Below are 27,901 nucleotides of genomic sequence, written 5' to 3'. Positions count from 1 at the left end.
GTCTTTCTCTCTATTTTGAACAAGATGCTCGTTTTAATATTCCTTATACTAGTAAATTATAAGGTTACCTCATACATGACAGTCATTGCTCCCTTCTCCTAGCCCCATGACCTTATCGAGAAGATCAATTCATAGTTTTAGGAGAAAAGTGAATACTATAATTAGGTTTCATATATTTTGCGAGAAGCATAGCTTGTTTTATATTTTACTTTTAAAATAGAGTGACTATATACAATTGCATATGTATAGTGAATTTTCTTCCTTGTAATGTATAAATTTATCAAAATTATTATCATGATCACATGCATGCCTTGCACTTTTATGAACCTGGGATGCTGTTTGATGCTGGCAAAGAATGGGACCAAAATCCAGAATAAATGTATCCGATAATCATGCAATTTCTAGTGTGCTTCTATTCAATCATCCCATGTATACAAGGAAGACAAGAAAAATTGTTTAAAATCAGGGGCGGCCCTGCGAGGTGTAATCGCATAGAGGCTCATGATTAGGGGCACTATACCCGTATAATGTGTTATATTCATATATTTATATTTATTTGATTTAAGTAATAGATTTAAAGTTAAAGGACACAAAATTTAAGATATGAAAGATTATTATTGTCCAACCCAAATATTTAAAGAGGAAATTACATAAAATCAAGTATTTAAACTTTCAAATTCAAAATTCAGCAGATGAAGTTACTTATGCAAAAATCAGGTATTATATATAGCCCCTCATTAAAACTCTTCAATTTAATTTAATTTTTTTCTCTCATATTTTCAACCACACAATATTCAATAAAATAACATTACACGCAAATCAAAAAATTCTCATTCTTTTACAACTATCAATTTTTTTTAAAAAAAAAAAACACTATTCTCCCCATTTTTAAAAAATTACTCGGGCCTTTTGTGCAGGGTATTGAGGCCTTGTTTCCGTGTTAAATGTAATCCCTTTTTTTTTTTTATAATTATCTTTTAGTTAGTATCTACTAGTAAATTTGACATTGTTTAGTGTTTTTTTTTTTTTCTAAAATGGAGTTTAATTCTTACTTATATTTCTAATATTAGACTATTTTCCGAGTGTTCGGCGAGCTATTGAGTTAATCATTCGTGGTCAATGCAGGAATGGATATTAAGGGGGTTTTTGTTGAAAAATCCAATTGGTGAAATTTCGAGTTCAGTATATCAATCTCAACCATATCAATACACCCAAGTAATCACGACCCAAAACCTTAAACATCTTCCACACTCTGGTTGCTCAAGATTTGTACCTACTTAGGACACAAAAATGACGGTGTTTGCAACTACAAAGGAGGTGCCACAAAGGCTAGAGAAGAACAAAAAAACACGGCCAAGGAGAAGCACAAAGCAAAAGAGGCAGACTCATTTTTTCTTTCAAAACACAAGAAAATGCAAATACGTGAATGACAAAAGCTAAAGAGGGCCAACTTCTATAGATTATGTTAGGGCATAGAGATGGGCCTAACCCAAAACAAATACGACAAGTGGGCCAACATACAAAAGCCATCCAATGAGTGTAGAAATCGGGTCATGAGCAACACTAATTAATTAGGTTGCTTCCAATGGATCAAATAGTCTTAGGGTTGGGTCATAAATCTTGTGTGTTAATATTTATTTTATCCAACATCGATTTAACATCATCACCCAGATTATTAAGTCAAAACCCAACAATCGCCACCTTGATGCTTAATAATCTACAAGCAAACAAAACACAAAGTTTATACTTGCACAATCAAGGTAATCCAATAAAATTGGTATCACAGACCTTATAAACACATACCATACCTGCTTCATGTACTCACTAGGGCTAAGGTCCATAAAACACCCAAGAAGGAACAAGCATTCATAGTAAACAAATAATCATGCGATGAAGATATTATATAGGATAATACACAGATCTTTTCAAAATCTCATTCACATAAAGCCAAAGATTAACACCATTTTAATCAGCACACGGTCAAACACATGTGCAACAAATACATAAATAACCCCATAAATGATCTCACCACACTTATCCTATCTCATTTCGTGTTGCTCCCATCTCAAGAACACATGACTCTTCTCATCGCCCACCATGCTTACTAGAAAATCACTCTCAACTCATATTTAACTGACAAGTCACAATAGAGCTTAAACTCTTGGGATAATCCTCTATTACCACATCACTTCTCCCAACCTACGTGGATAATGGGTCTCCATCTTACCAAAGTGATAGAAGTGTCTCTCTCACACTCCACTTGTACAGGGTCTCTTACACAGATAAAGGATTCTAGACATTTGATCACGTCTCCACTCGTGACCCAAATGTCACACTCCACATCCCCTGTACAAACTACAATGTACTCCTAGACATCTATACTTCACCTTATCAAAAGAAATACAACTCACTGCTAATGCATTCTAACCCATTATGCATACAAACAATCACATCAATTAATCACATTACCTCAAATTCATGCAAACACACATATCAAACAAATTGAAATGCAATATATAATCATGCAATAGAATTAGGCAATCACACACATGCAGAAAGGATCACACACAGATGCATATGCAGTAACTAGGTTTACTCTCAATAAATCTTACTAGGGTCATAACTCAACCCCTCAATCACATTAATCTCACCTTTCACATTACCTTTATGCTTATCCTTTTTCTTGGGACAGTTCTTGATAAAGTGTCTAGACTTACCACAACTATAACACCGTTTACCACTATACTTGTTCCGTCCCTTACCCTTCTTCTTACTACCTTTATCACTCGAGGCACTACTCGAATCACCACTATTTTTAGCTCTACCCAAATTTATTTGCTTAAACTTCATCCTACTCCTTATCATGTGTAACTCACCACACTTCTTATTTTCATTTTCAACCTTAATTTCCATTTTCTTACTCCTAAGTGAGTCTATGACAATCTCAGGTGTTAGGATGTCTCTACAGTACTTAATTACATTCTTAACCTCTCTATAGGAATCAGACATGGAATTAAGTAAGATAATTGCTTTATATGTTTCAGACACATTTTTATCACAGTTAACAATGTCTTGAACAAGTTTGTTAAAAGTATCCAGATTATCGTCAAGATCCTTTTAAGGATCCTTTTTAAAACTGAAAATCTTTCAAGTAAGTACAACTTATTAGAAGTAGATTTAAGCAAATATAAGTCTTTCAATTTTTTTCAAAAATCTTTTGTAGAATTCAATTTTTCAACTTTTCTCAAAATAGTGTCAGATAAATGTAAGATAATCGAAGCGTATGCAAGTTCATCGTATTCCTCTTTTTGTGTTTCTGTCAAATTTACAGGAAATTTGCCATCTATGGCCTTTGAAACTTTTTGTTGAACCAAAATTCCCTTTATCTTTTGTTGCGAAATTGAAAAATCCTCTTTGCCATTGAAAATACCAACTTCGAAATGTGAAGATATTTTTGGGAAAATAGAACAACTAAATACACAAATAGATCACACAAAGTAATCCTATGACTGCAATATGCACCGTTCTAGATTTCCAGAGTTTTGTAAGATTTGCGATCTTAGATGAAGGAAATTTTCGAATGGGTCAAATCCAAGTGTTCTAACAGGACACATATTAACAAAAAAATTCAAATTCTTACGCAATGTAGTCTTACGCAGTATCTATATGATAATTACAGCACAAAATCAATTATCAACTTGCAATCAACTTCAATACTTCAAATAGGGCAGATAATTCGCAATGAAAACCCTCAATCCTAATAATCACCCACACGATGATCTGCTAGTATGATAATATAAAGGTTTCGGCCAATTTACCAAAGCGGACCAATCCAAGTCCATAAATTGTGAGAAACACAGATTTGTTACTTTAGGACCATCACTATTCACCATAAAGTCACCAGCAACCAATTGAGCAAAATTAAATCCCGAACATGCAGGGGCAAAATCGTCCAAATTTCACAGTAGCATCCAAAACTGAAAACGAACACCACCGCAAGGTCTATCTCGTCATCCAGAGAAAAGTGTCTGAAGACACCATCGCCGAAAGAGTCCCTATGCACCCACGCCGAATGTCCACACGCCATCTACTCTGGTGCGCCTCGATCTACTAAACACGTTGGTGGTCTTGGTTTGTCCAAAAGGTAAGTGGTATGACGGAATAACATCCAAACAAATTCGATAGAGAATTTTTTTTCAAGTGGACAGAACGGTTTCTGATTTTTTGCCAATTTTCAATTCAGTTTCTTATCGTTTTTGGGCTAGAAATCCACCAACAGCCTTGCTCTAATACCAAATGTTGAAAAAATCGACCTCCAATTAGTTAAATTTCGAGCTTAGTATACCAATCTCAATCTTATCAATATAGTCGAGTAATCACGACCCAAAACCTTAAACCTCTTCCACACTTCGGTTGCTCAAGATTTATACCTACTTAGGACACAAAAATGATGGTGTTTGCAGCCAAAAAGGCTAGAGAAGAACAAAAAGACACGACAAGACGAAGCACAAAGCAAAAGAGGTAGGCTCGTTTTTTCTCTCAAAACGCAAGAAAAGGCGAGACAAAGAGGGCCAACTTATATAGGCTAGGTTAGGGCATAGAGATGGGCCAAGCCCAATACAAATATGACAAGTGGGCCAACATACAAAAGTCATCCAATGAGTGTAGAAATCGGGCCATGAGCAATACTAATTAATTATGTTGCTTCCAATGGTCCAAATAGTCTTAGGTACGGATCATCAATCTCGGGTGTTGATATTTATTTTATCCAACATCGGTTCAACATCAACGCTCGAATTATTGGGTATCAAAACCTAACAGTTGTAGATGCAGTTCAAATGGACAAAACCACATCTCTTGTGCAAAAGGTTATTCCAGTGGCATGAATAAGTAATGTCATGTAATCTGAGCTTGTAGGATGATTGTCAATGTGAATGGAAAAGTAGAAATTCAGTGTGCTAAATATCAGTTCTTTTTGTTTGTTGAATAGATATACAATTTCTGAACCAGTTATAAAATTGGCTTAATGAAATTGGGTAATGAATGCTAACCTCTAATATCGACTTTATATGTAGGTGGTGATGTCAAGATGATTACGAGGAAAAAAACAGTCAGATATGATTGAGATTGTGTAGAATCCATTAACTGAATATTACATGAGTCAGAACCACCTAAATTTCCAAATTTAGGGATATTCATTTTACCATTGAATGTGAGTGTATACTTAGAGGACTGTGAAATACTGTAAAACATGTTTTATCGGCCAATTTACTTGATATGATGAAATTAACAGAAATACCATGTTTTCACATGGTAAACATTTGTTGCATGAACCAATTTAACTGTTTCTATGTAGATGCTAATGGATATACATGCATGAAAATGTTTTGCAATTGGAATTTAGATGATCTGGCTTGAATTGTCTGGTTATATACTATAGAATAAATCTTTCAAAAGTATATATATATAGTGGAAATTACCAAAATAATCAACTTCTGGGTCTTCATTTACAAAAATGACATTTTTTTTAACTCATTGCAAAATTGTCAATTTTGGTCTTTTTTGCCCCTCTAACTAATTTCAAACCCTTCTATGTCCTTCATTAAATTAGACATGACTAGAGTTTGAAATGTCATGGTACTTATTAAATGAATTGATGGGAAAAAAAAGAACTAAACAAAATCTGGTGAAGAAGGTGAACCGACCAAACAAAATTTGGAATTCTCAAAATGGTCCGAGCATGGAAATTCCTTGTGAAGATCCTTACGCTGTTTTATTCTTGATATACAAAATCAGGTGTTTTTACACCCAGTGATGACCTGGCAAATGAGGTACCTGCAGCCTTAGAGTTAAGTGGTGAAAAACTTTGGAGGATGTCCCTGGTAGAAAGTTACTGGGAGTTCATGAAATCTGGATTCACGCTATGTTGCGGTCGCTACCAGGATGGATCGAACGCGAACGCGTGGGGCGTAAGTGGCAGCTAGCTTGCTGCCTTTTTTTTTTTTTTTTTTAAAAAAGCCCCCCCCCCCCCCCCCCCCCCACACACACACACACACACCCCCACAACCCTTTTTTCTCGTTGAATCAAGATTTTGACAATATTAAGTTTGTTTTACCTTATGTGCATTTGGTGTATATTAAATTAGCTTTCTACTTAACCATTTTGAAAATTGCAGAATAGCTGTAAATCTAATGGCCTAATTTGTATTTTGGAATGGTTCTAATAGCAAGTAGGTTGATTTCAAATGTAGAAAATTGGCAATTTGGAAGGGGGCTTCAAATGTTGGACCGATGAGGCTTATTTCTGATGACAAAAAATAAAAAAAACAAAATGTTCCTTTTGTCAGAAGAAATCGCATATTTGAATATGGAAAAATTGGGTGCAAACAAGTATCTTTGTATTGGCTAAGTTCACAAACTGGAGATACATGAGTCGTTGTTGGAGTTTAGTTTATGTCTGTGTCTGAGCATAGATTACGTTAGTGTCACAATGACTGTTGCTCACTTGAAGGTATTTGTGTCAAATTTGAATTGAGAGAGGTGATAAATTAGTAGGCAAACTAACACTCCAAATGGTGAAAGAATCGCCCCCACTCTATCTCGATTGGATTAATGAGGGATTTTTTTATGGACCAGTCTCTCACACATTTCCCTCTCTCACACATTTCCTTCTCTTACAAAGCTTGGCAGCATTCAACTCTCTCCTATGTCCTCTAATTTTCTTCTACTTCATCCTTCTTCTTCGAACACACCTAACAGCAATGGACTCTCTTATTTATCCTTTTACAAATTTCGTCCAACCGGGGTAGAAGCAAGTATTGACATTAAAATATACCCATTTTCTTAAAAGTCTATTTACACTTCTATTACGGCCAATCCAATTTTGAAATCTCTCCGCAACCCTCCAAAATTGGTCTTCGAAAATTTTGAGAATCTGAAAAAATCGAGACCACCATTTTCGTGTTGTCTACAAATTGAATGTCGAGGCAATTTGTTTCAACATAAGTGGCTTTTCGACCGCAAGACCAAGGGACGCGCCGTCGCGGATAAAGACATAGGCAACAAATTCACCGCTGAGGACATCGTGCATACCGTTGATTAGTCGGGTAATTCTCGATTACTTTGGAATCTTTGAGTTTATTGTTGTTTCTGACACTAAATATTGCATCTTAATTACAGGAAAAGAGAAACTATGTTTGTGCTCCTATTTTTTTGGTATTTTGATGGATTTTGATTTTAATGTTGTTATATTCAATGGTGATGGTTACAAGTCTTGATTTTGAATTAATTAGTATAATCTGTGTGCTCGCCTCTATAATTATTACTTAAGATATTAGTGGTAGTTAGAAATCTCATTATTAGGTTAGGATTGGGTAATTGTGTCATATTTTGGCAAATGATTTGATTAGCTTTGTGAATAAGTGGTTGTGCTTAACATTTGTATTGAGTATTGCTTAACAAATTGTTGAAATATTAACTTTCTGGTCATGATAATGTAATATTAAAATCGTTTTAGGTTAATTACTGATGTCAATAGTTGAAATGAATGTTATTTATGAATTTGTTCTTGGAAAAAAATTTGATGGAATTACAAATTGAAATATATTGGTACTAGTTGGTGTTTATACGGGAGAGAAACTTTGACTGATACATTTAATGATTTGGAATTGATTTTGATAAATATTGTTTGTTCGGTGAATCTTCGAACTTCAGATTGTTTTGTACATTTTATGTTTATGATAATTAAATATCAACCCTAGCTTCTCTTCGAACTTGTACATGAGACGTTAAGAAAGCTTTTTTTTTATGGGACGAAATTCGGACCGAATCATATCTAACCACAACATGTGTACTTAAATCATTATGTAAATCACTAGATACATACTTTTGCACACTAGTAGTACCAACGATTTTGTAATCATCACTTTTATGGTGCAGTTATGTTTTAGTGTGTGTGATTTGTGACATTGCATTTTACATTTCCAGTGTCTGAAGTGCTTTTAGATTCAAGATTTTGCCAAAGCGAATATTATGTGCCATTTTATTATTGAATTTAAAATTAGCAGATTTTTCCATAAAACTCGCATGCAATAAGCCGTTTGAGACAACATTTGAATCAATAATAATTCAGTATGATTAACTAAATTTTGTCGGTATTCGATAAACAATCATCTATTTTCTTCAAAAATTATAGCACATCAATTGCTCTATTTATTTCATTTGGTAAATGGCACCTTTAGAGTGTCATCTCCGAACATAAATTATCTCCAATAACTGTCTGAACATCCATATGTTTTTTAATACTCTCAAATGATGAGCTATGTCGATTCGAGACGTGCTTTAGTTTAGGGTGCACGATTTTGTTTCTTTTCCCCTCAATTCTTTTATCTACATAAAGTCTTATGCCAATATTTATGTTGGGCTTGATTGAATTCTTTCTCAGTTTATGGTTTTTTCATTTTGCACTTGTAAAGATTATTTGGGCTTAAAGGTTTGAGCTGTGTTTCATTTGCATATCCTTGTGATTGAACAGAAAGTATTGTGCAGTAATAACATTCTATTGCTTCAGTAATATTTTTTGCAATCATGTTTCATTTTGAATTGGAGTATATTGGTCATAGGTGGCTCTTGGAGGAGTGGTTCATTCGTTGTGCTTGCAATTGTTCTCTTCGATAGTTATGTTATTTTTATTTTCTCATTTGTTTTTTTCCCTATTTGTTATGATTCAGTGGCTTTGATTTTGCCTAAAAAAGAGCAAAGGAAGCTTCTAATGCTCAATGATGATTCATACTTTTTTTTTTTTTATCATTTCTCAGTCTTTTTATATTTCTTTATCTTTTATTCTTTTGTGTATTTTTTCGTTGATTTTGAAGATAAAATGTTCCCTACAATTTGAGAGTATAACTGAAACATGCAGAAATGAAAATTTTGATCAGAATCTTGTTTTCGGGAATGGTGTATTAGTTGAGGGGTGCATGATTTTAGCTTGAAATAGCAAATTAACGTTATTGTATAACATATGGATAACTTCGATATCTTAATTTAATCCCCTTTGATGAGCTAACTATTTTGGTATAATACCAAAATCATTATCGTATAGATTTTATTAGTTTATGATGTGTTTGTTGGAAGCATTTTGTAGATTCTTTCATGCCTTTTTTCAGTGTGCAACTTGTGTTTCAACTCTCAATTTGGAAAGTAATTAACCTAAAAAGTTAATGGTAAAATATTAGTGCTGAAAGGAGTAGTAAACAATGAAAGTCAGAGCATGAATGGCAACCATGTCTACTTTAGAATGTCGAATGCAGATTGAAATTGTACAAGCTAGAAACATAGGTATACTTATATTCTTCCATAAAAGCAATCGAAAATTGCATGATTTTTCTAATCCTGACTATGGAATTGTATTGACACATTTGATATAGCTGAACTGATCTTTGGCTTAGTATAATGCTTCTGACATATTTCTATTGTTCGCATCTCTCACCCTTGTTTGATGTCAATAACGTTCAAGTGATCAATTCTAAACGCAGTGCTTCGAACTTTTCGAGTTGAGGTCATCATCTGGAGAACATCCATAACCACTCCATTTGGAGCCTCCCATTTCGATTTACCAGGTGAGGATGATAGTTTCTTCCATTTCTTTTTGGGTTAGACACATTTGATGAACATACGTTTCAATTAGTTTTGAACCTATGCTAGTTATGGTCAACTATGCACACACAAGCACGTCCATTACACGTTTCTTATCATGTTTGTCATATACCCCGACCCTTTTTGCCCCAAAAAATTAATACACCTGTACAGTCAGTTTTAGTGACTCATGCAACGCATTGGGTGTGGTTCAAATGATACTTCACATAAGAATTACACACTCATGGTGGTATACATGTCAAAATTATATTGTTTCTATATTCACTTCAGTTGCCCAGCTCACTTTAGCAAGCAGATAAAATCAATCGGCAGTTTGCCTCAGCCATTCTCGACAGTTGACCTCTCCAGTCATTTGTGGAGATTAACTGTCAGTATTGACAGATGAACTGTCCAAACCTACGATTGATGTCAATTTTCCACGACATCTGTACCCTTGCACATATCTTCATTTTGTTTATCATCTGTGTCGACATCTATACCCTTGCACATACCTTCATTTTGTTTACACGATCTTAATTCGAATGTTTTGTTGCTATGAAATTGTCATTATTGGTGATATTACTCAATATTAAGAGAAATTTGTAGTTGAATGGAACTTTCACTTATTTAATACTCCTCACTTATCTTTCTAGCTTCATCACTTTTGAATGTTATATGTTAGACTTTTCATTGTTCAAGGCTTACATTTTATCTTGTTATCATACAACGCAGATATTGAAATCATGTCTAATACCATGTTGGAGCCAATCGATGTCCCTGTCAAAGAAAGAGCGACGTTGGCAATGTTTCACTTCGGGTGACTGTGGAAAATGCATGGAGGAACGTTTTGTTTTACATTATTGTATATTTGTTTTTTGGGAAATGTTGATTATGTTCAAATGACATTCACTGTCAAAGAAACTGTGTGGATTTAGTATGGAAAATGTTGGTACGGAAACTGTTTCTAGCGTACTTTGTAAGTTTCTTGCTTTTTGAACTCGTTCGACCTAGAGATTAAAACTGATATCCAATTGAAAAATGGAAATTAGTGCATTTTATAAGTTTCTCGCTTTCGAGAAATTAGGATATTATGATTTTGACCAATACTTGGATCGTAATTTATAAATGGAAATTATAGAGACTAGAAGTTTCTCGCTTTCGGAAAAATAGAAATTGGTGCATTTTATAAGTTTCTCCTTTAAAACACCAATGAGAAAATGATAGTGAATGTCTGAACAATACAAGTACACTTTGTGGTTCAAGGCATCACACCAATTGTCTATCAAATTAAATTTGAGATGTGATGAAAATAAGTTGGCAGTTAGGAACTAATTGACCTTAATTAACCATCCTCCAACAAGTTCATTATAATTAGCACTACATGAGTTCATGTTCATAATTCACCCCTTGAAAGATTGGACAAGCTATTGTGAGACTCTCATATTGAAAAGTTAGTTGATACGAGATAATGGGTTTATCCACCTCCAGCAACAAACCATTCAACCCCAATATGCATCCGTTGATACTGGATTCGACCACTGAATTTCCCATCATTTTATCCTCAACGATGAGGAAGTAAGCATTGAGCACCATGGTGTCGAGTTCAATGAAGTTTCAAGTGTAGAATCTAGGTCACCGAACAGCGTGCTTGATCAAGTCTTTGAGGTCAGGGGTCCGATCGAATCACCATCTGACTCGGATGAGTGGCTAGCTCACCTTCTACCTCCAGAAATAATTGTCATAAGTTTAGACGATTCTGATGGAGAAAGTGAGGGAGAAGCTTAAAATGGAGATAGCAATGCAAGTGTACAATAAATGACCTTTTTGTAGGAAATTATGTATAGTATTTTATGGTAGCGATGATTTTGGTCACGTCCTTTGCATACGTGCAGCAACAGCATGTCCATAATGGGTAACCATAGTAGTGTATTTTGGAAGCCGTTATTATTCCCAACTGTCAAAAATTACAGAGACCATCTATCATAAACGACATATGAACCGTCGAGACATATTGTTGGTGTTTTGCTTGTGAATTGTCGTCTCATGAAAATCAATTTTCTATTTCGACAAATTATCAGTCGAAGCTAATGGAACCATAATGATCGACTAAATTTATAATGAAAATAACATATTCATCCCATTTGTGCTAATGGAACCGTAATGATCATTACTTTGCTTGCTAAACATAACGACCAATTTTTTGTTGGCATATGATAATAACAACAAATTAATAACATAAGTTCGAAATGTAACTGCATAGGGGGGAATATTTTCGAGATTACATTTGACAACCACTTTTACCACCAATTTAAGCCTTTATTGTCACGTATTTCGGCCGAAGGTATACTCAAGTTAGGGATTTCAAACTTCAATTTAATTTGAGTGCGGAGATCAAGAATACAAAGTTTGTCTTTCAACCGTAACAAAAGTTTGGCTATGGTAATACTTGTCGGCACCAGAATAAAAGAGGTTTTGTCCCCTCTCTATTTTCATTCATCATCCGCATGAACAAACTTTCTCCCATGCGACATGATAAATTTCAAATGATTACTCATATCTGAAATGTTGGGATTGCAACGGTAAGAATTCAGAATCAATATTTTGGCATTTAATAGCATGAAAGTGGCACTGCATAATATGTATATCCCGACAGTTTGTAAATGTCGGGTTCGACATTTCAAACGTTTAACTTGATGGTTTGTAAATGTCAAATTCAACAGTTGATCTGTCGAAAATGTCGGGACGTAGACGGCAGTGGGTGGAACTCATGCTTCTTCAGCACAAAACATTAAGTGTGGTCATTACTATTGCGCTATCAAGTGACAAAATGAAAATGTTAAATTGACCTTGTCATTAAAGAGACATTTAATGAAAACAGTGTTTGGTTTGAATGGAAAAAATTTACTCAAAACCTTAATGGTGATAATGACATTTTGTGAAGGACTCCAAAATCAAACAAATCAATGCATAATAGATTCAAAAATTTCAAATAAATATACCCATGTTGTATTTAATATTTACAAAACAAAAAACTATAACAATAAAATATAAATAATTTATAATTGCTAACCTTTCAAAATTGATGAAGAATGCAACAAAAATGTTTTCTTGATCAATGAAAATGAAGAAGATGGAGAAAAGTTAGAGTTTGTAGTTTATATTTCATTTTTAAATTTCTTTTACCATTTTTTATTAACAAAAATTCATATTAATCAATAAAATACACATTTATCCATGTTTTGTATATAGAAATTAAATCATCGCATCAAATCAATGCTTTTCCTTCAAACCAAGCATTAAATTCTACTAAAAATATGTCATTAAAGGTAATTTGGACTTTTCACCCCAAAAAAGTGACATTTTTGCTCACATAAAGTGAAAATGACAAATTTTTTTGGACTTTCATTTTTATGACATTTTTATAAATTCCCCATATATGTATTGGAACAATATATTTAAGCGTTAAATGGTTATCTCTGTCTACACATTGACAAACCAAAACAGATGAATTTGCTGATGAATCTAAAGTGTGTTCTTGGGTTTTGTGTCATTTATGAAGAATATCCTGAATTTCATTAACTTTTCCTCAAAATAAGCATTATATTTATCTCTATGACCTCATTGCAAAGCAAAGGAGAGGAATTTTCTTATGAAGCTAAACGCTTTTCCTTGGTTTTCATGAATCATTCATGAAGAATTGTCCTGCATGTCATGCATTTAATAGAATAACCTTTAATTAAAAAACATGCTACACATAGTTTAAATATGCTGCAATGAGGATAAGCCCAGTTCTTTCCACTCGGTTGGTATAACATCCTGAACATTATAGAATAACTTAAAAAATCAACAAAATTGCCGTCAATTTCCTTTACAATGAAATGAAAAAGTTTTTTACACTCCTTTAAAGGGCCAAAAGTTAGCGAGCTTGTTGGAAAATTGTGTCTATCCTTGTTGGCATTGTGCTATGACATGGAATTGCTAGTACATTTTCGTAAAAAGAGAGAAGGGAGATCCTTATATGACCATTAAGTGCCAAAAGTATGCATGCGGCCTTTTTGCTTGTTTGCAATGTATCCATGATTTTGATACACACCTTTAACATATAAATATTTAAATTCTGTTCATGAACGTATTTTTGCAGCACACAGCATATCCTTATTTGATAAACTTAGATTTTAAATATTGTTATAAATTATTTTCCTTTTTATGTGACAGATTAATCAGCATTTTCTTGGAGTTCTGATAGGTTTTTTATTTGTTACAAAGTTTTATTTTTAAGGTCATTTGGCATTAAATTAGTCTTGTAATACAAAATTCCTCCCCAGGTGTTCACCGCTGAATATGAGATAATATGCAAATTTTTTTAGTACAAAAAGCCTTATATCAGCTTGATTGATGGTATTACAATGGGCTTTGGGATTGTTCTATCTGGTCGTGGTCGGGACAGGATCATTACTGAGGTAATCTTGTTCTCTTGCGAAGTTTTTGTTGCACAGCTTAGATGGAAACACGCGCCATGTACTACTATCTAAGTTATTTGTCTAATATTATTTCAGAGAATTGTCCTTGCCATGCCAGAAAATGGAATTGGCTTGTTTCCAGATGTTGTTTTTGCATATATAGCTGCACAAAGTCCAGGAGAAGGAGCAGTAGGTGAGCTTTTTGTTGTTTCACCAGGCACTTCTCCTTCCCCTAGAAATTGTTATATTGTTAACATCCTTTTTAATAGGAAATACTATAGAGTTCTTCCTGGATGGCATGATAATTTCAGCAATTCATACAATTTTTTCTCTTATCTCAAGAAAATCAAATTCTAGAAAAATAAGTGATTTTCTAGTATATAATAGGTCATGGAAAGCTATTTCAAGAATCAGATTGAAGGGAATTTGGAAGACATTATCTTGATTATTCGGGGGAATTTTGTGAAAGGGAGAATAATTTAGATTTGGCATTAGAGATTAATGAGTCAGAGTATAGGGCAATGAAAAGGTGGGGTTAGTGTTTAAGATTGATTTTGAGAGGGCATTTGGCCATTTTAATTGAGATTAATGACTAGTGTACTCCCTAGTCTTTAGGGGCTCTTTATCGAGCCCTACAGAATTTAATTATGAACGCCTCCAATAGATTTGTCCAATAGATTTGTGTTGTTGCCTCCACAGTTTTTGTAGTGCTGCATGTCTGAATTTGGCTCCCTCCCTATGTTTGCACTGATTTTTTGCTAATTTAGAAATGAATGTATGATTAATTGCTAAAAGGTATGGCCACTACAATAGGTCTTATTCTTTGATCTATTTATCTTTTTTTCTACTTGAATTTTTGCAGGGGCTTACCTTGGACTGACTGGAAATAGGATATCAACTCCATATGATGCTCCATATGTAGGCCTTGGAGCACATCATGTGCCTTTTGAGAACTTGGATTCATTGAAGAAAGATTTATTAGCAACCACCTTGTATGTGTTTCAATTCTTGCTTCACAGAATCTCATCTTTGTGGTGTCTAGTTTCGATTGGGATTATTCCATTTTATGTTTGAATTTGTGAAAGTACGAGTAGGATTTCATGATGAATATGAAATAATTTTCCCTCTCCAAATTCTTTCTTCTTCTCTCTCTTCTTCTTGTTAGCCAACAGCTGGACATGAATCTGTATTCGTTAGTTGTGGACATTGTGAAAGTAAGTTCATTGGATTATATCTGTCTGCTTTCACACTTCAGTATTTTGAATGCACTTCCCTTTCTTCACCGAAAGGAATGTTGTCTAGATCGACCAACATGGTCAGGAAGTATTAATTTGTATTCATTAATGACGATACTTCAACCAGTGTTGTGTGGTTTTTGTTTTGGTCTCTCTCCATGGTCCATACTCTGCTAAACCGGCAAATGTTTTCATATAAACTGATGTAGTAGAAACTTTATTTATTAGAAGAATAGCTTCCATCAATCTATCATTCTGGAAAATTATGTTTTTTCATGTAGTTCGGAGTAACCAGATCAGGAAATCAAAGCGCTGCTGGAACAATATAGCACAAACCCAGTCTGAACCTCGTTTGAAGTTGCTTTTACCTCAGATAATTTCAACTTTTGGCGGTAATAAGTCTGTTGAGGAGATAATGAACGAGCTGGAAAAACATCAGGAAAGTGCCGATACCTTGGGTAAGATAGTGTCAACTGCACATGTTTTGTTGTGCGAGTGTTGGATATTTCTGTTCCTTGATGTTAAGAAAACATATTGAACATCATATTGCCCTGGTAGCAAATTGATCCCCAGCCTTTCATTATCGTTGCACTAGTAGTCTGATATGGAAACCGTTCCGAACACCATTAAAATGTCACATGCCCTGACATCTTCAACTTTGTAAAGTTAGGTTTTGATTCCCAATTTGGACTGATGCCTAGAAACTTTTAGTGAGACATTTCCAGGACCATGTGATTACATAACAAAATGACTTGGACAGTTTCTGTTATCGTGAATTGGTTGTGCAACTATAATGGAAGGTCAGGGTCCAACTTCTTGTTGGGGGAATAGATTGGTGACGAATTGTGCAATTTCCTCTGTTGATTATAATCCTTATTGCTATTTTCCATTGTTTTCTTGGCAGTGGCAGAGTGGGCAAAGGATGCCTTGCAAGGGTTCAGAAAAGGAGCATATTTTTCGCTTTGCCTCGCTCAAAACCATTTCACAAAAGTTGCTTCTGCAAGAGGAAAAAGTAACCATGATTTGTCTAAGGTGATAAATTTGTCCTACTCTTTATTCTTGGCCTGGAGATATTATAATTCTGTTGTTATATTTAATCGGTACTGTATGGAATGAAATCGAGTTCTCATATACCTTATTTGTGTTTTAGACACCGGATTCACACTTACCGTATTTGGCAATTGCTTACCCATTTCACAAAAGTTGCTTCTGCAAGAGGAAAAAGTAACCATGATTTGTCTAAGGTGATAAATTTGTCCTACTCTTTATTCTTTGGCCTGGAGATATTATAATTCTGTTGTTATATTTAATCGGTACTGTATGGAATGAAATCGAGTTCTCATATACCTTATTTGTGTTTTAGACACCGGATTCACACTTACCGTATTTGGCAATTGCTTATCGTATTTGGTAATGCTCACCGTATTTGGTAGTGCAATTCACCGTATTTGGCAGTGCAACTCACGGTATTTGGCAGTCCGTCACCGTATATGGCAGTGACCGTATTTGGCAGAGAATTAAACACAGAATTTCCACAACTATTTGTTTTCATACAATGACTTTAAATAACATAGAATTTGGTGTTTGTTTTCATATAATTTGCACAAACACAATTTCGGAAAAAATTCAGATAAATTTTTTCTTAATTTTATTTTTGACAAATTACTTAGATACAAACTATTATCTAAATCACTACTTGAATAAGAATGATAAATTATATTATTTGCAGAAACATAAAAGCAGTATAAATTTCAGAAAGCTAAATAAAATCTGAAAGCATGTAAATTTGCAAATAATTAAAGCACAGATACTCAAACTGGAAGCATATATATTTGGAAATAAACTTTTAACCCCGAGACCTGTGTAAACACAGTTTCCTTAAGACAAATTCGCCCCCTCACTATAGTGCTAGAGGTTTAGTTCGAGCGACTGTCTCTCAAGATACAACGATAACCAGCAAAATCCGAGCACCGTGGTTCTACTCCGGTGAACTGGGCGAGTGTTCAAACAATATCATCTTACTGAAATGGACATAGGAGGAGACGAACAAAACAGAAAACAAAACTGAATCTGAGTATAAACTGCTGGAAATTACAGACGAAAATTTCAATGTATGAACTGCTGAAAATTGAGTGAAATTATATAGATTGAATCTGACCATTAGTTTCTGCATTAACCATTGCAGTTTTTGGAGTTACACTTCGATTTCGACCATTGGAGTTTTAGGAGTTTTAGACACTCAAAAGTCATTTGGAAAAACCACAAAAAAAAATTACAAAACGCGAACAATCCAAACTGGCCAGTTTTATGTTAAACAATAGTAAAGATTGCATGGTAATCTATATGAATGGAATTAATAAAATTAAACTTTTGGGGAAAAAATCGCTTTTTTTCAATGTTTTCTTATTACTGTCATTTGCTCATTCATTCATAGAACCCGAAATGGAAACTCTCAAGCTTGGAAACAGTGAATACCAATGAAATTGAATCTATTTTCGAACCCTTGAGTCCAGAAAAAGAATTGTGTGTGTGAGTCATGGTAATTGATATTTTCATCACCTTCCTAGTGCACGAAGAGAGCAATGGCTTTTTATTTGGATATACCAAAGCTATAAATCAATGGTTGGATGGCTGCTGTTGGTATCTATCCTGCCTCATAGGTACAAGTAAACAATAAACGCCAAAATTCAGACATTATGTTGAAATCGTCATTATCCGTGTGTTTTTGCCCTTCTTTAGGATGGTTTTTTGAGCTTGATTCGTGATATGGTTTGTATGCTAACTATTCTTTTGCCCACTGTGAGAAGTCCTATCTTGTCCACTTTTAAAAAAACCTTACCTCAGGTTCTCACATTTGGAGAGAACTATAAGTAAGTTTATCATGTCGTATCAGCAAATGGACAATCTTATCTTGCTCATTGTGGGCAAGAGAACAATTTCTTATGAGCTAATGCCTTTTTACACACTAGGCTACCATTTTCCGAAAGCTCCACGCGACAATCCTTACTGTGGATTTCAAAATACCTTGTCATTTTTCTCTTTTATATATATATATACATATATAGGTGTTTAATATATATTTTTTATTGTATGTTGAATATGAGTTTTAATTCTGAACCAAAATGAATTTAAATTCCACAAAAAAATAAATGAATGATTTTTATCTGTATTTGAATAAAATTAATTTATGGGTATAAATATTTATTTTGTTGGGTAGTTGATGCTATTGAAGATTTAAAATAAGATATTAATTTTCTCTTAGCCTTTTTTTTTAGAAAATATAATATGTATGATTTACATTGCTTTAATTTAATAATTTATATCTTATAAAAGAGTACATGCGCATTGTAATCTATTACTGAAAAGGGATAATTACAGTCATGGTCTCAAACTTTTCAAGTTTGTGTAGCTTTTAGTCTAACCTTTCATTTGTTGCACCCACAATCTCGAAACTTTCATTATCATGCACATGCATTGGAAGGACGCATGGATGAAAATGATAAACCTCCCTTACGGTTCACGTATAGGAGGTGTCACAAAAAGGGAATGTAAAGGAAAATTGGAGGGGATGTCAGTTGTTAGACTTACGGTTGGGATGCTGTCATAGTTGTTATAGGGGAGTGAATAAATAGCAGGTAATAGGATCTAGAAAGCATTCAGAAAAGTAAATAGCAATCTGAGTCTGTAGGAGAGGGGCAGCTCTTGAAACCTGCCTTCCATCATTCTTTAATCAGTTGTTCCTTGAATTCGTTGATCAATCAATATAATCGTTCATTTTCTTCTTAATTTTTCTGTGTGAGATCTTACCATTTGATATCAGAGCATTGAGATCCTGGAAGATGAATGTCGGTCACTAGAATGGATAATCGAATTGAATCGCTAGAGAGTACAGTGGCACAGATTCCATCCTTGGAAGCAATCGTAGTTGAATTGAAGGGGACCTAGAACATTTGAACTTGAAACTGGGAATAGACTTGGGGAAGATGAATGAAAAATTGTAATCGAGTCTCGCAATGGGAAGGCGAGAACTGAACGAAGGACTTCAGACAAGTGCGCATATGATTACGGGGTTGCCACTAGACTCCTCGACGTTGACGAGAGAAGGGAGTGGAGTGAGGTCCTCTACGCCAACCGAAAAACAAGTGGAATTGGAGCCCATCACGACGGAGAATGAACTGTCGGCGTCTGGTAAGGGTAATTACCGCAAATTGGAATTACAATTATTTAATGGTAATGACCTGGATTCCTGGATATTCCAAGCTGAATGATATTTAAGTATGAACAAATTTACGGACGCGGAGAAGGTCGTGGCTGCTGGTGTGTGCATGGAGGGTTGCGCCTTGTCTTGGTTCTAATGGAAGGACTGAAAGCGACCCATACGCAGTTAGATGTTTCTGAAGCAGCAATTGAGGGAGAGATTAAGGGACACCAAGTATGGGGCTCTGCTCCAAAGCTTCCTGGCTATTAAACAAACGGGAACGATGGCAGAGTTTAGAGAGAAGTTCGAAATTATGTCGACTCCCTTGAAGAATGTGAGTGAGGACACATTAGAAGGAGTCTTCATCAATGGATTGGAAAAGAAAGTGCGGGCAGAGGTTTTAATGGCAAATCCGATGGGATTATCTCAGATTATGGACATGGCACAATGGGTGGAAGATAGGAATAATAGAATCAATAAGATGAAGGAGAAGGATCGACCAAGAGCCAGGTACATAAATTCTCCCACCTTACCACACAATGAACTACAAGCTGTCCCCTAGAATTTAAATCGGGGGACTGACCAGAATGAAAATGGGAGAAATCAATTGTTGAACTCTACATTCGGAATCAAAAAATTGACCCAAACTGAAATTTAATCCAAGAAAGAGAAGGGACTATGTTTCCATTGGGATGAGAAGTATCATATCGGGCATCGATGCCCAAAAAAGGAACTACAGGTGATGTTGATGAAGAATGAAGCAGAGAAGAAAGAAACTAAAGGCGAACTCATGGATGAAGCCATGGACAGTAACGAGTTGGAAGGAATGGAACTGTCATTGAACTCAGTGGTTGGTTTGACTTCGCCTAAGATATGAAGGTACGAGAAACCGTGCACGGGCAGGAAGTAGTGGTACTAATTGATTCTAGGGCTACGCATAACTTCATATCCTAGGAATTGACTAAGAAGCTTGACCAAGAAATAACAGAGACAAATGGATACAAGGTGCAGGTAGGCACAAGGAGGACAGTTCTGGGAAGTGGAAAATGTAGGGGAGTGATCCTACATGTGCAATCCTTGATGGTGGTGGAAGAGTTCTTGCCTATAGAACTGGGAAGCTCTGATATGATTCTAGGGATGCAGTGGCTGAGTATCTTGGGTACGGTTCAAGTCAATTGGAAGACATTGGTAATGAAAATACCATTGGGGAGTGACACCATTACACTGAGAGGTAAATAAGGGCCGAGCAGGTCATTGGTATCCTTAAAATCAATGATTAATACTTTATAGAGGGAAGGGGAAAGGATGGTAGTGGAGTTATGCTCGGTGCAAGTGAGTGGGCAGAAGTTTGAGCTTGAAATTTCCCAGCCTATCCAGGAGATACTAGCAAAATACAAGGATGTTTTTTAGGCCCCTATGGGGTCCATTGCGAGATCATAAACATGTCATCACACTGAAGGAAGGAAGTGGGCCTATAAGTGTACGATCATATCTGTATCCCCATGCGCAAGAGAAAATTGAAAAGCTGGTATCAAAAATGTTGGAGGCCGATATTATCCAGACAAGTGTGGGCCTCTTTTCCAGCCCTATATTGCTAGTGAAGAAAAAAGACAGAGGGTGGAGGTTTTGGGTAGATTATAAGGCATTAAATCGAGCCACCGTACATGACCGCTTCCCTGTTCTGGTGATTGACAAATTGCTAGATGAGTTGCACAGTGCCACAATCTTTTCTAAGCTGGACATAAAATCAGGGTATCACCAAATACGATTGAAGGCAGGGGATGAGTACAAATCAGCCTTTAGAACGTATGAAGGATATTATGAATTCCTAGTAATGCTGTTTGGGCTTACTAACGGTGAGCAACGTTCCAGTCCTTAATGAATAAAGTGTTTAAAGGGTTGTTGCAGAAATTTATGTTAGTCTTCTTTGACGATATATTGGTTTATAGCCATTCTATAGAGGAGCATTGCAGTCATTTATAAAAGGTGCTTGGAGTATTGCAAGAGCAAAAGTTGTATGCAAATCGAAAAAAAAAGCGAATTCGGTATCACCTCACTAGAATACTTGGGCCATATAATCATTGCCCAGGGGTCATGGCGGATCCTAAGAAAATCCTGCAATGCAATCTAGCCAGTACCTAAGGACCTTAAGGAATTGAGAGGATTCTTGGGGTTAACGGGTTATTATCAAAGGTTTGTGGAAGGGCATGGGAAGTTGGCTGAACCCTTACACGAAGTTAAAAAAATGACAGTTTTGGCTGGAATTTTGAAGCGGAATCGACCTTCTAGAGGTTGAAGGATACCATGACAGGTTGGCCGGTTTTGGTTTTACCCGATTTTCCTCTTCCCTTTGTGGTGGAAACAGATGCTTCGGGAGTTGGATTGGGGACGGTTTTATCTCAACAACAGCGGCCTATTGCTTTTTTGGGCCAAGCTTTATCAGCGAGGGCTCAACAAAAATCGAAGTATGAAAGGAAGCTTATGGCTGTGGTGCTAGCAATTCAGCAGTGGAGACACTACTTATTAGGACAGCATTTTATTTTGCGCATCGATCAGAAAAGTCTAAAATTTCAGTTGGAGCAATGTTTGGTGTGCGCGGACCATCAAAAATGGGTCACCAAGTTGCTTGGATATGACTTTGATATATAATATAGACTGGGGCTTGAGAACAGGGCGATAGATGCCTTGTCTAGACTGATGGCCACAGATGAGCTATCGATCATGACAGTCTCTAAGGTGTTGGATTCAAGTGAGCTGAGAAATCAGATTGGGACTGATGAGAGATCGGCTAGCATTAGGGAAGTACTGCTCAAGAATCCTTTGGCTATTGAGGGATGGTTAGTAGTGGATGGTTGCCTTTTATACACAGGTTGGTCTTACCGCGGGGTTCAACTTTAATTCCCAGAATACTTAAAGAGTTCCATGGTAGCTCAATGGGGGGCCGTTCAGGGGTTCTAAAGACTTACAAACGCGTAGTTGGGGAGTTATTTTGGGCTGGAATGAAGAAAGACGTACGAAAATTTGTGGGTTCTTGTTCTGTTTTCCAGCAAAACAAGTATTTACCCTATCTCTAGTAGGATTATTACAACCTCTACCTATACCGGAGGCAATCTGGGATGATATAACAATGGATTTTATCTAAGGCCTGGCTAAATCTCGTAAGTGGGATACTATACTGGTAGTTATGGACAAGCTGAGCAAATATGCTCATTTCATGACATTGAGGCATCCTTTTAATGCTAAGACAGTGGCTGAAGTATTCCTTCAAGGAGTAGTCAAACTTCATGGGTTCCCCCATTCCATAGTATCAAACCGAGACAAGGTTTTCCTCAATTTATTCTAGACAGAACTTTTACGTTTGCAAGTTACTCATCTCCGAAGGAGCACAACATATCATCCTCAAATAGATGGGCAAACGAAAGTGGTAAATAGATGCCTCGAGACCTATTTAAGATGCTTTGCTAATGGCCACCCCCGTTCTTGGTTGGACTGGATTCCATGGGTTGAAATTTGGTATAACTCATCCTTTCACACTTCTACTAAGACCACTCCCTTCAAGGTCATTTATGGGGGGGGGGATCCTTCTTCTCTTATCTTCTATGGAACCCAACACACCCCATTGGTTGACCTTGCTCCGCAGTTGCAGCAATGGGATGAGATGAGTAGTGTGTTGAAGCTCCAACTGGAGAAGGTTCAATCTAGAATGAGGAAGATAGTAGACATGGAAAGGAGAGAAGTGCAGTTTCAAGAAGGAGATTTAGTCTATCTCAAGCTCCAACCATACCGGCAGCAATCCTTGGCCAAGCGTATTAATGAGAAGTTATCTCCCGATTCTTTGGCCCATATACCATCCTACAGAAAATCGGGGTTGTGGCCTACAAGCTCCAGCTTCCAGCCGAGGCTAACATACACCATGTGTTTCATGTTTCTCAATTACGAAAGGTCTTGGGTTCGACCAATTTCATCCAACCCCTCCCTGCACTTCTTAGCCTTGAATTAGAGTGGAAGGTGCAACCATCAGCAGTCTTGGGGATCGGACCAACAAGTGATTCAAGCTCTCCTAGACTAGAGGTATTGATTTAGTGGCAGGACTTTCCCTCGTCTGAAGCATCTTGGGAGCCATTTGAGTTTATCAATTCTCAGTTTCTGGAATTTCACCTTGGGGATAAGGTGCGTTCATTGGCAAGGGGCATTGATAAACCTCCCTTACGGTTCACGTATAGGAGGCGTCACAAAAAGGGAATGTAAAGGGAAATTGGAACGAATGTTAGTTGTTAGACTTATGGTTAGAATGCTGTCATGGTTGTTAGAGGAGAGTCAATAAATAGCAGGTAGTAAGATCTAGAAGGCATTCAGAAAAGTAAATAGCAATCTGAGTCATTAGGAGAGGGACAGCTCTTGAAACCTGCCATCCATTGTTCTTCAATCAATTGTTCCTTGAATTTGTTGATCAATCAATACAATGGTTCATTTTCTTCTTAATTTTTCTATGTGAGATCTTACCAGAAAACTGTCAATATGTTGTTAGTTGACCATAAAAAATGAATTTGGCCTTATTTTAATCAATATTAAAAAGGGAAAGACATTGATTTTAAATTTCCTAATTGAATAACTAAATGAAAAAAAAAATAATAAAATAAAAATAAAAATGAGAAAACAAATAAGAAAATGTTACTTTCTTCCTCCACCCTCACTAAATCGTGGGCTATTGGCTTGTTATGCACTTTTAACTTAATACATGATGTTAATTATTTTCATCTTGGAGATGTTTCTGGGAGTACGGTTAGCTACATGCAGAAATTACTATATAAAATAAAAAATTTCAAATGCTGCACAAGTTGCTTTCGTAAACATATTTGATGTGTCCCTTTGGATTGCCTAAAGATATTGTGTAGATCAATACTCAATTGTTTCCCTAATTGTGATGCTTCTTTTAGTTAGACATTGATAGATTTGGGCCTTGCTACTTCGAAAATATTACTCTTATTTGAAAGATAACTTGCTGGTCACATTCTCCATTTGAAAGTTCTATATATTATATGGTTGGTTTATGGAATCAATTTAACTACTTTTTGTAATGCCCTAGGTCCAATCAACTTTGGACCTAATCGCTTTTAATATATAATTGATACAATTTTATGGCGGATCTATTATTTAATTAATGTTCAATTAAATTAAATAATAGAGTCCGTAGATTCAAATCTTGGTAATTTGCTAATCACAAAGAGTTGTGATAGTGAGATACAAATTACATATGATTGAATCTTAAATCATCCATAATTATAAGTAATAATGAAATACAAATATCGTTATTACGGATAGACTATCACGTGTGGCATTTCTTACTTGTGAAGTAAGTAGCTGATCTCATAAACTAAAATGTGGCGACATTTAAATGAATACATGGATATTTTGTTACAGAACAATATATTGGAGACCGGCTTGGAGATTCCATATGGATAACTATATAAGTGTTAGTGGTTAATCTTTAACGTTAGGTAGTGGAATTGTTCATTTGACTTGATATCATCATGGTGTTTTAAAAGAGGACAGTCGCACTTTGGTTTTGTTGGATATTGTTTTGCCAACGGCTACTAATACAGCATCGTTCGGATATGTAAATAATCATATGAAGGTTGTTAACGAGTAATAGAGGATTCGCCACTCTTAGATAGTAAAAGATTATGATATACATTTCATTTTGTTGAGTCGATAATGAAATCCTTGGTCAAGGTGTACTCATAAGTTGAAAATGAGCTTTCAACTTATATTGGTTTAATAGTGGAATGAAAAATATGATCGATAATCAAGATCGACACACTTCCATATCTCGTAATTGATCGGATCATGTTGATGAAAGGATTATAGTTTCAAATTAAACGAATAAGTTTGGTTTTGTCATACTACGTGATATTTTCATCACTTATATTGCCCTAACACATTGCCAAATGCCAATCTGGGACGGCGGATGTGAATTGGTGACAAATTAAAAAGATGTTTCAATTTATCAATTTTGATTAGATCAAAATAATATTTCACATCATCGGGCATCGTAATTGGGAACATAATGGGTCACATACAAACGGAAAATTAGAAGATTGAGATTTATCGATTAATTAATTTAACAAGCGTTTGATAAATTAATTAATTGGATTACTTATTTATAAGCCCGAATTAATTAATTGGATTAATTAATTCATGGACCAAATTTAATTAAGTAGGTTAATTAAATACTGGATCGGGTTAGATAAAGCTCGTTTGGGCTTATATAAATAAGTAGCTAGGGTTTACAATTTTATAGAGAATTTTATTTTCTTGATAGCTTAAGAGAAGAAAACCCTAGTTCCCTATATTCTTATTCTCCGTGTGGAATTCCATTGGCGATTGGACAATTTTACAGTTGTGGGTGGCAGATCAAGATTGCTGAAACAGAATAATAGTAAAGGAGTTTGCAAAAATTTGCAAGAGGCGTAATTTCTATCACGATTTCTATCTAAATACAAAGTAGATTCTTGTTGGGAATTGAAATCTGATTTATTTTTCGTTGTACATGATAAGTAAATTCTCAATACATACGAGATACTACTACTCTCAAATATTGTATAAGCATTCGGGCCAAATTGGACTGAACTATATATCCCACTAGTTGAGGGTATATAACTTCCTAGGCTGGCTATATAATGAACCAATACATGATTCACCCCTTTGGGAGTCCCATGCAAGTCTATTTACGACTTGTTCATGTCCAAGTGTCTGCAGGATCTCCTTTCCATCGTATAGCCTTTTGAATCTTTCTTGCAAAAGTGCATCAGTTATGGTATTAACTGGGAAACTCTACATCCTTCACGGTTTCTCCTCTCTTGGGAACAAACCTCTTCTCTTTCTTTTCTGGCCTCTACCTCAGTCTTTAGATTTTAGTATCTTGTTGATCCTCTCCATTTTTTCCTATTCCTCCCGGTACTTGTTCACATAGTTGACACTGCTTTAGATCATTTCGCCAGTTTTCTCTAGTGGCTTGAGTTGTTGAGAACAGAGCTCGATTTTGAAATAAAGCAACTAAATGTTGAATGTTGGCATTAATCTTTGCTCCTTTTGTTTGTGCATATGAATCCTTGGGCAAAGTTTTGCTCTATTTGCTTGACTATATCACTAATTGGATTGATATGCGAATTTGATTATATTTGAAAATAATAATAATAATAATAATAATAATAATAATAATAAGGAATATAACAGGTTATAACAATTGTTACGAGGTTCGATAAGGGATAGAAATATATTGTTATTTTTGTAATATTTCAATACTTTATTATTTATCTATGATATTGTGTATTTGTGAGAATTCTTCGATTAATGCACGCATGTATGTTCATGTTTAGGATAGCCATTGATCCAAATGCTTCTGTCCATCTTGTGTAAAATCCATTATCATTTATTTTTTGTTTGAACCTTAATAGATATTTGGATTATCGGATCAGTGAAATTGGACAATATGATGAATAAAATTTAGATTTATTTTTTCAACTTGGGTATTGTTTTGTACTTATAAATAATCCATTCTAAATATTTCAAAAGCTTAGTACAGCCTGTTATACCCCTAACTAAACCACTTCGAAAAAACTCCCACGTGTCCATCCCCTGGCCAAACCACTTCGAAAAACAGTCACGCGCACTCCCGAAGTGACACATGTTCACCCGAAGTGGTTCCGAAGTGATGCCCACCCCTGACGGCCTCAACATGGCACGCGAAAAGGGGAAGAGTAGATCCACTGAAGCAACCGAAGTGTCCCTCAACTTTGAAGCATTGAGCACTCCGAGGCACTCCCTTAACAGGTCCCTCCGTCGCCATTATTGGAAATATATCTGTCAGGATCCCATCTACCTCTAAGGATCAATTGATGTGACGTCTCCATAGATCTAGTTGATGTGACATATCGACTTACGTCAACTCAACTCAGAAGAACTAATTGCCCGTCCACTCTAGACGCGACTGATTGACGCCTATAAGTAGAGGCCTCATACCGTCAGATGCATACATGTGTCCCATATCCAACGATACTCTACGTCTATAAGTACCCAAGGGTTGGCAAGAGACAAAGGTAATAAAACTCTTATAACTTAACTCTCCATACTAAGAAATATATATTCTCCTCCCCACTCTCTTACATACTGTTCCGATCACCCAACACTGACTTGACCGTCGGAGTGTATGCGGCCGCCGTCGCCACCACCGGTTTTGGTCGTGTGCTTCTGGCCTTGCGTTGTTGTGCACAGGGAGGATTACATGGAGTAGTTATCTGTTAACCACGTGGAGGGTCCAATTCTCAAGGTTAACAGATTGACGTCGTTTGTGGAAAACTTTCCATCAAAAAATT

General features: G+C 35.7%; 1 protein-coding gene across 2 annotated transcripts; it reads left to right on the top strand.

The window, feature by feature from the left end:
• The first annotated feature begins 6,055 nt into the window (after positions 1 to 6,055).
• On the top strand, positions 6,056 to 16,382 carry LOC111399386 (3-hydroxyisobutyryl-CoA hydrolase-like protein 4, mitochondrial). 2 transcript variants are annotated; one of them, XM_023026663.1, is made up of 4 exons: positions 6,056 to 7,106; positions 14,001 to 14,093; positions 14,190 to 14,286; positions 15,610 to 16,382. In XM_023026663.1, exons 2-4 carry the CDS (start codon positions 14,040 to 14,042, stop codon positions 15,864 to 15,866), a joined length of 408 nt encoding a protein of 135 aa, XP_022882431.1. In that variant the 5' UTR covers positions 6,056 to 7,106; positions 14,001 to 14,039; the 3' UTR covers positions 15,867 to 16,382. The 2 variants fall into 2 exon arrangements, with proteins under 2 accessions (XP_022882431.1, XP_022882432.1); XM_023026664.1 differs by lacking the exons at positions 6,056 to 7,106; positions 15,610 to 16,382 and adding an exon at positions 14,956 to 15,324 and having other exon boundaries at positions 13,015 to 14,093.
• Positions 16,383 to 27,901: the final 11,519 nt, after the last annotated feature.

Source organism: Olea europaea, chromosome 9, assembly GCF_002742605.1.
Source record: "Olea europaea var. sylvestris chromosome 9, O_europaea_v1, whole genome shotgun sequence".
In the NCBI taxonomy this organism is placed as follows: domain Eukaryota; kingdom Viridiplantae; phylum Streptophyta; class Magnoliopsida; order Lamiales; family Oleaceae; genus Olea; species Olea europaea.
The sequence above is the reverse complement of the archived record's forward strand: the minus strand, read 5'-3'. Positions and strand labels throughout refer to the sequence as shown.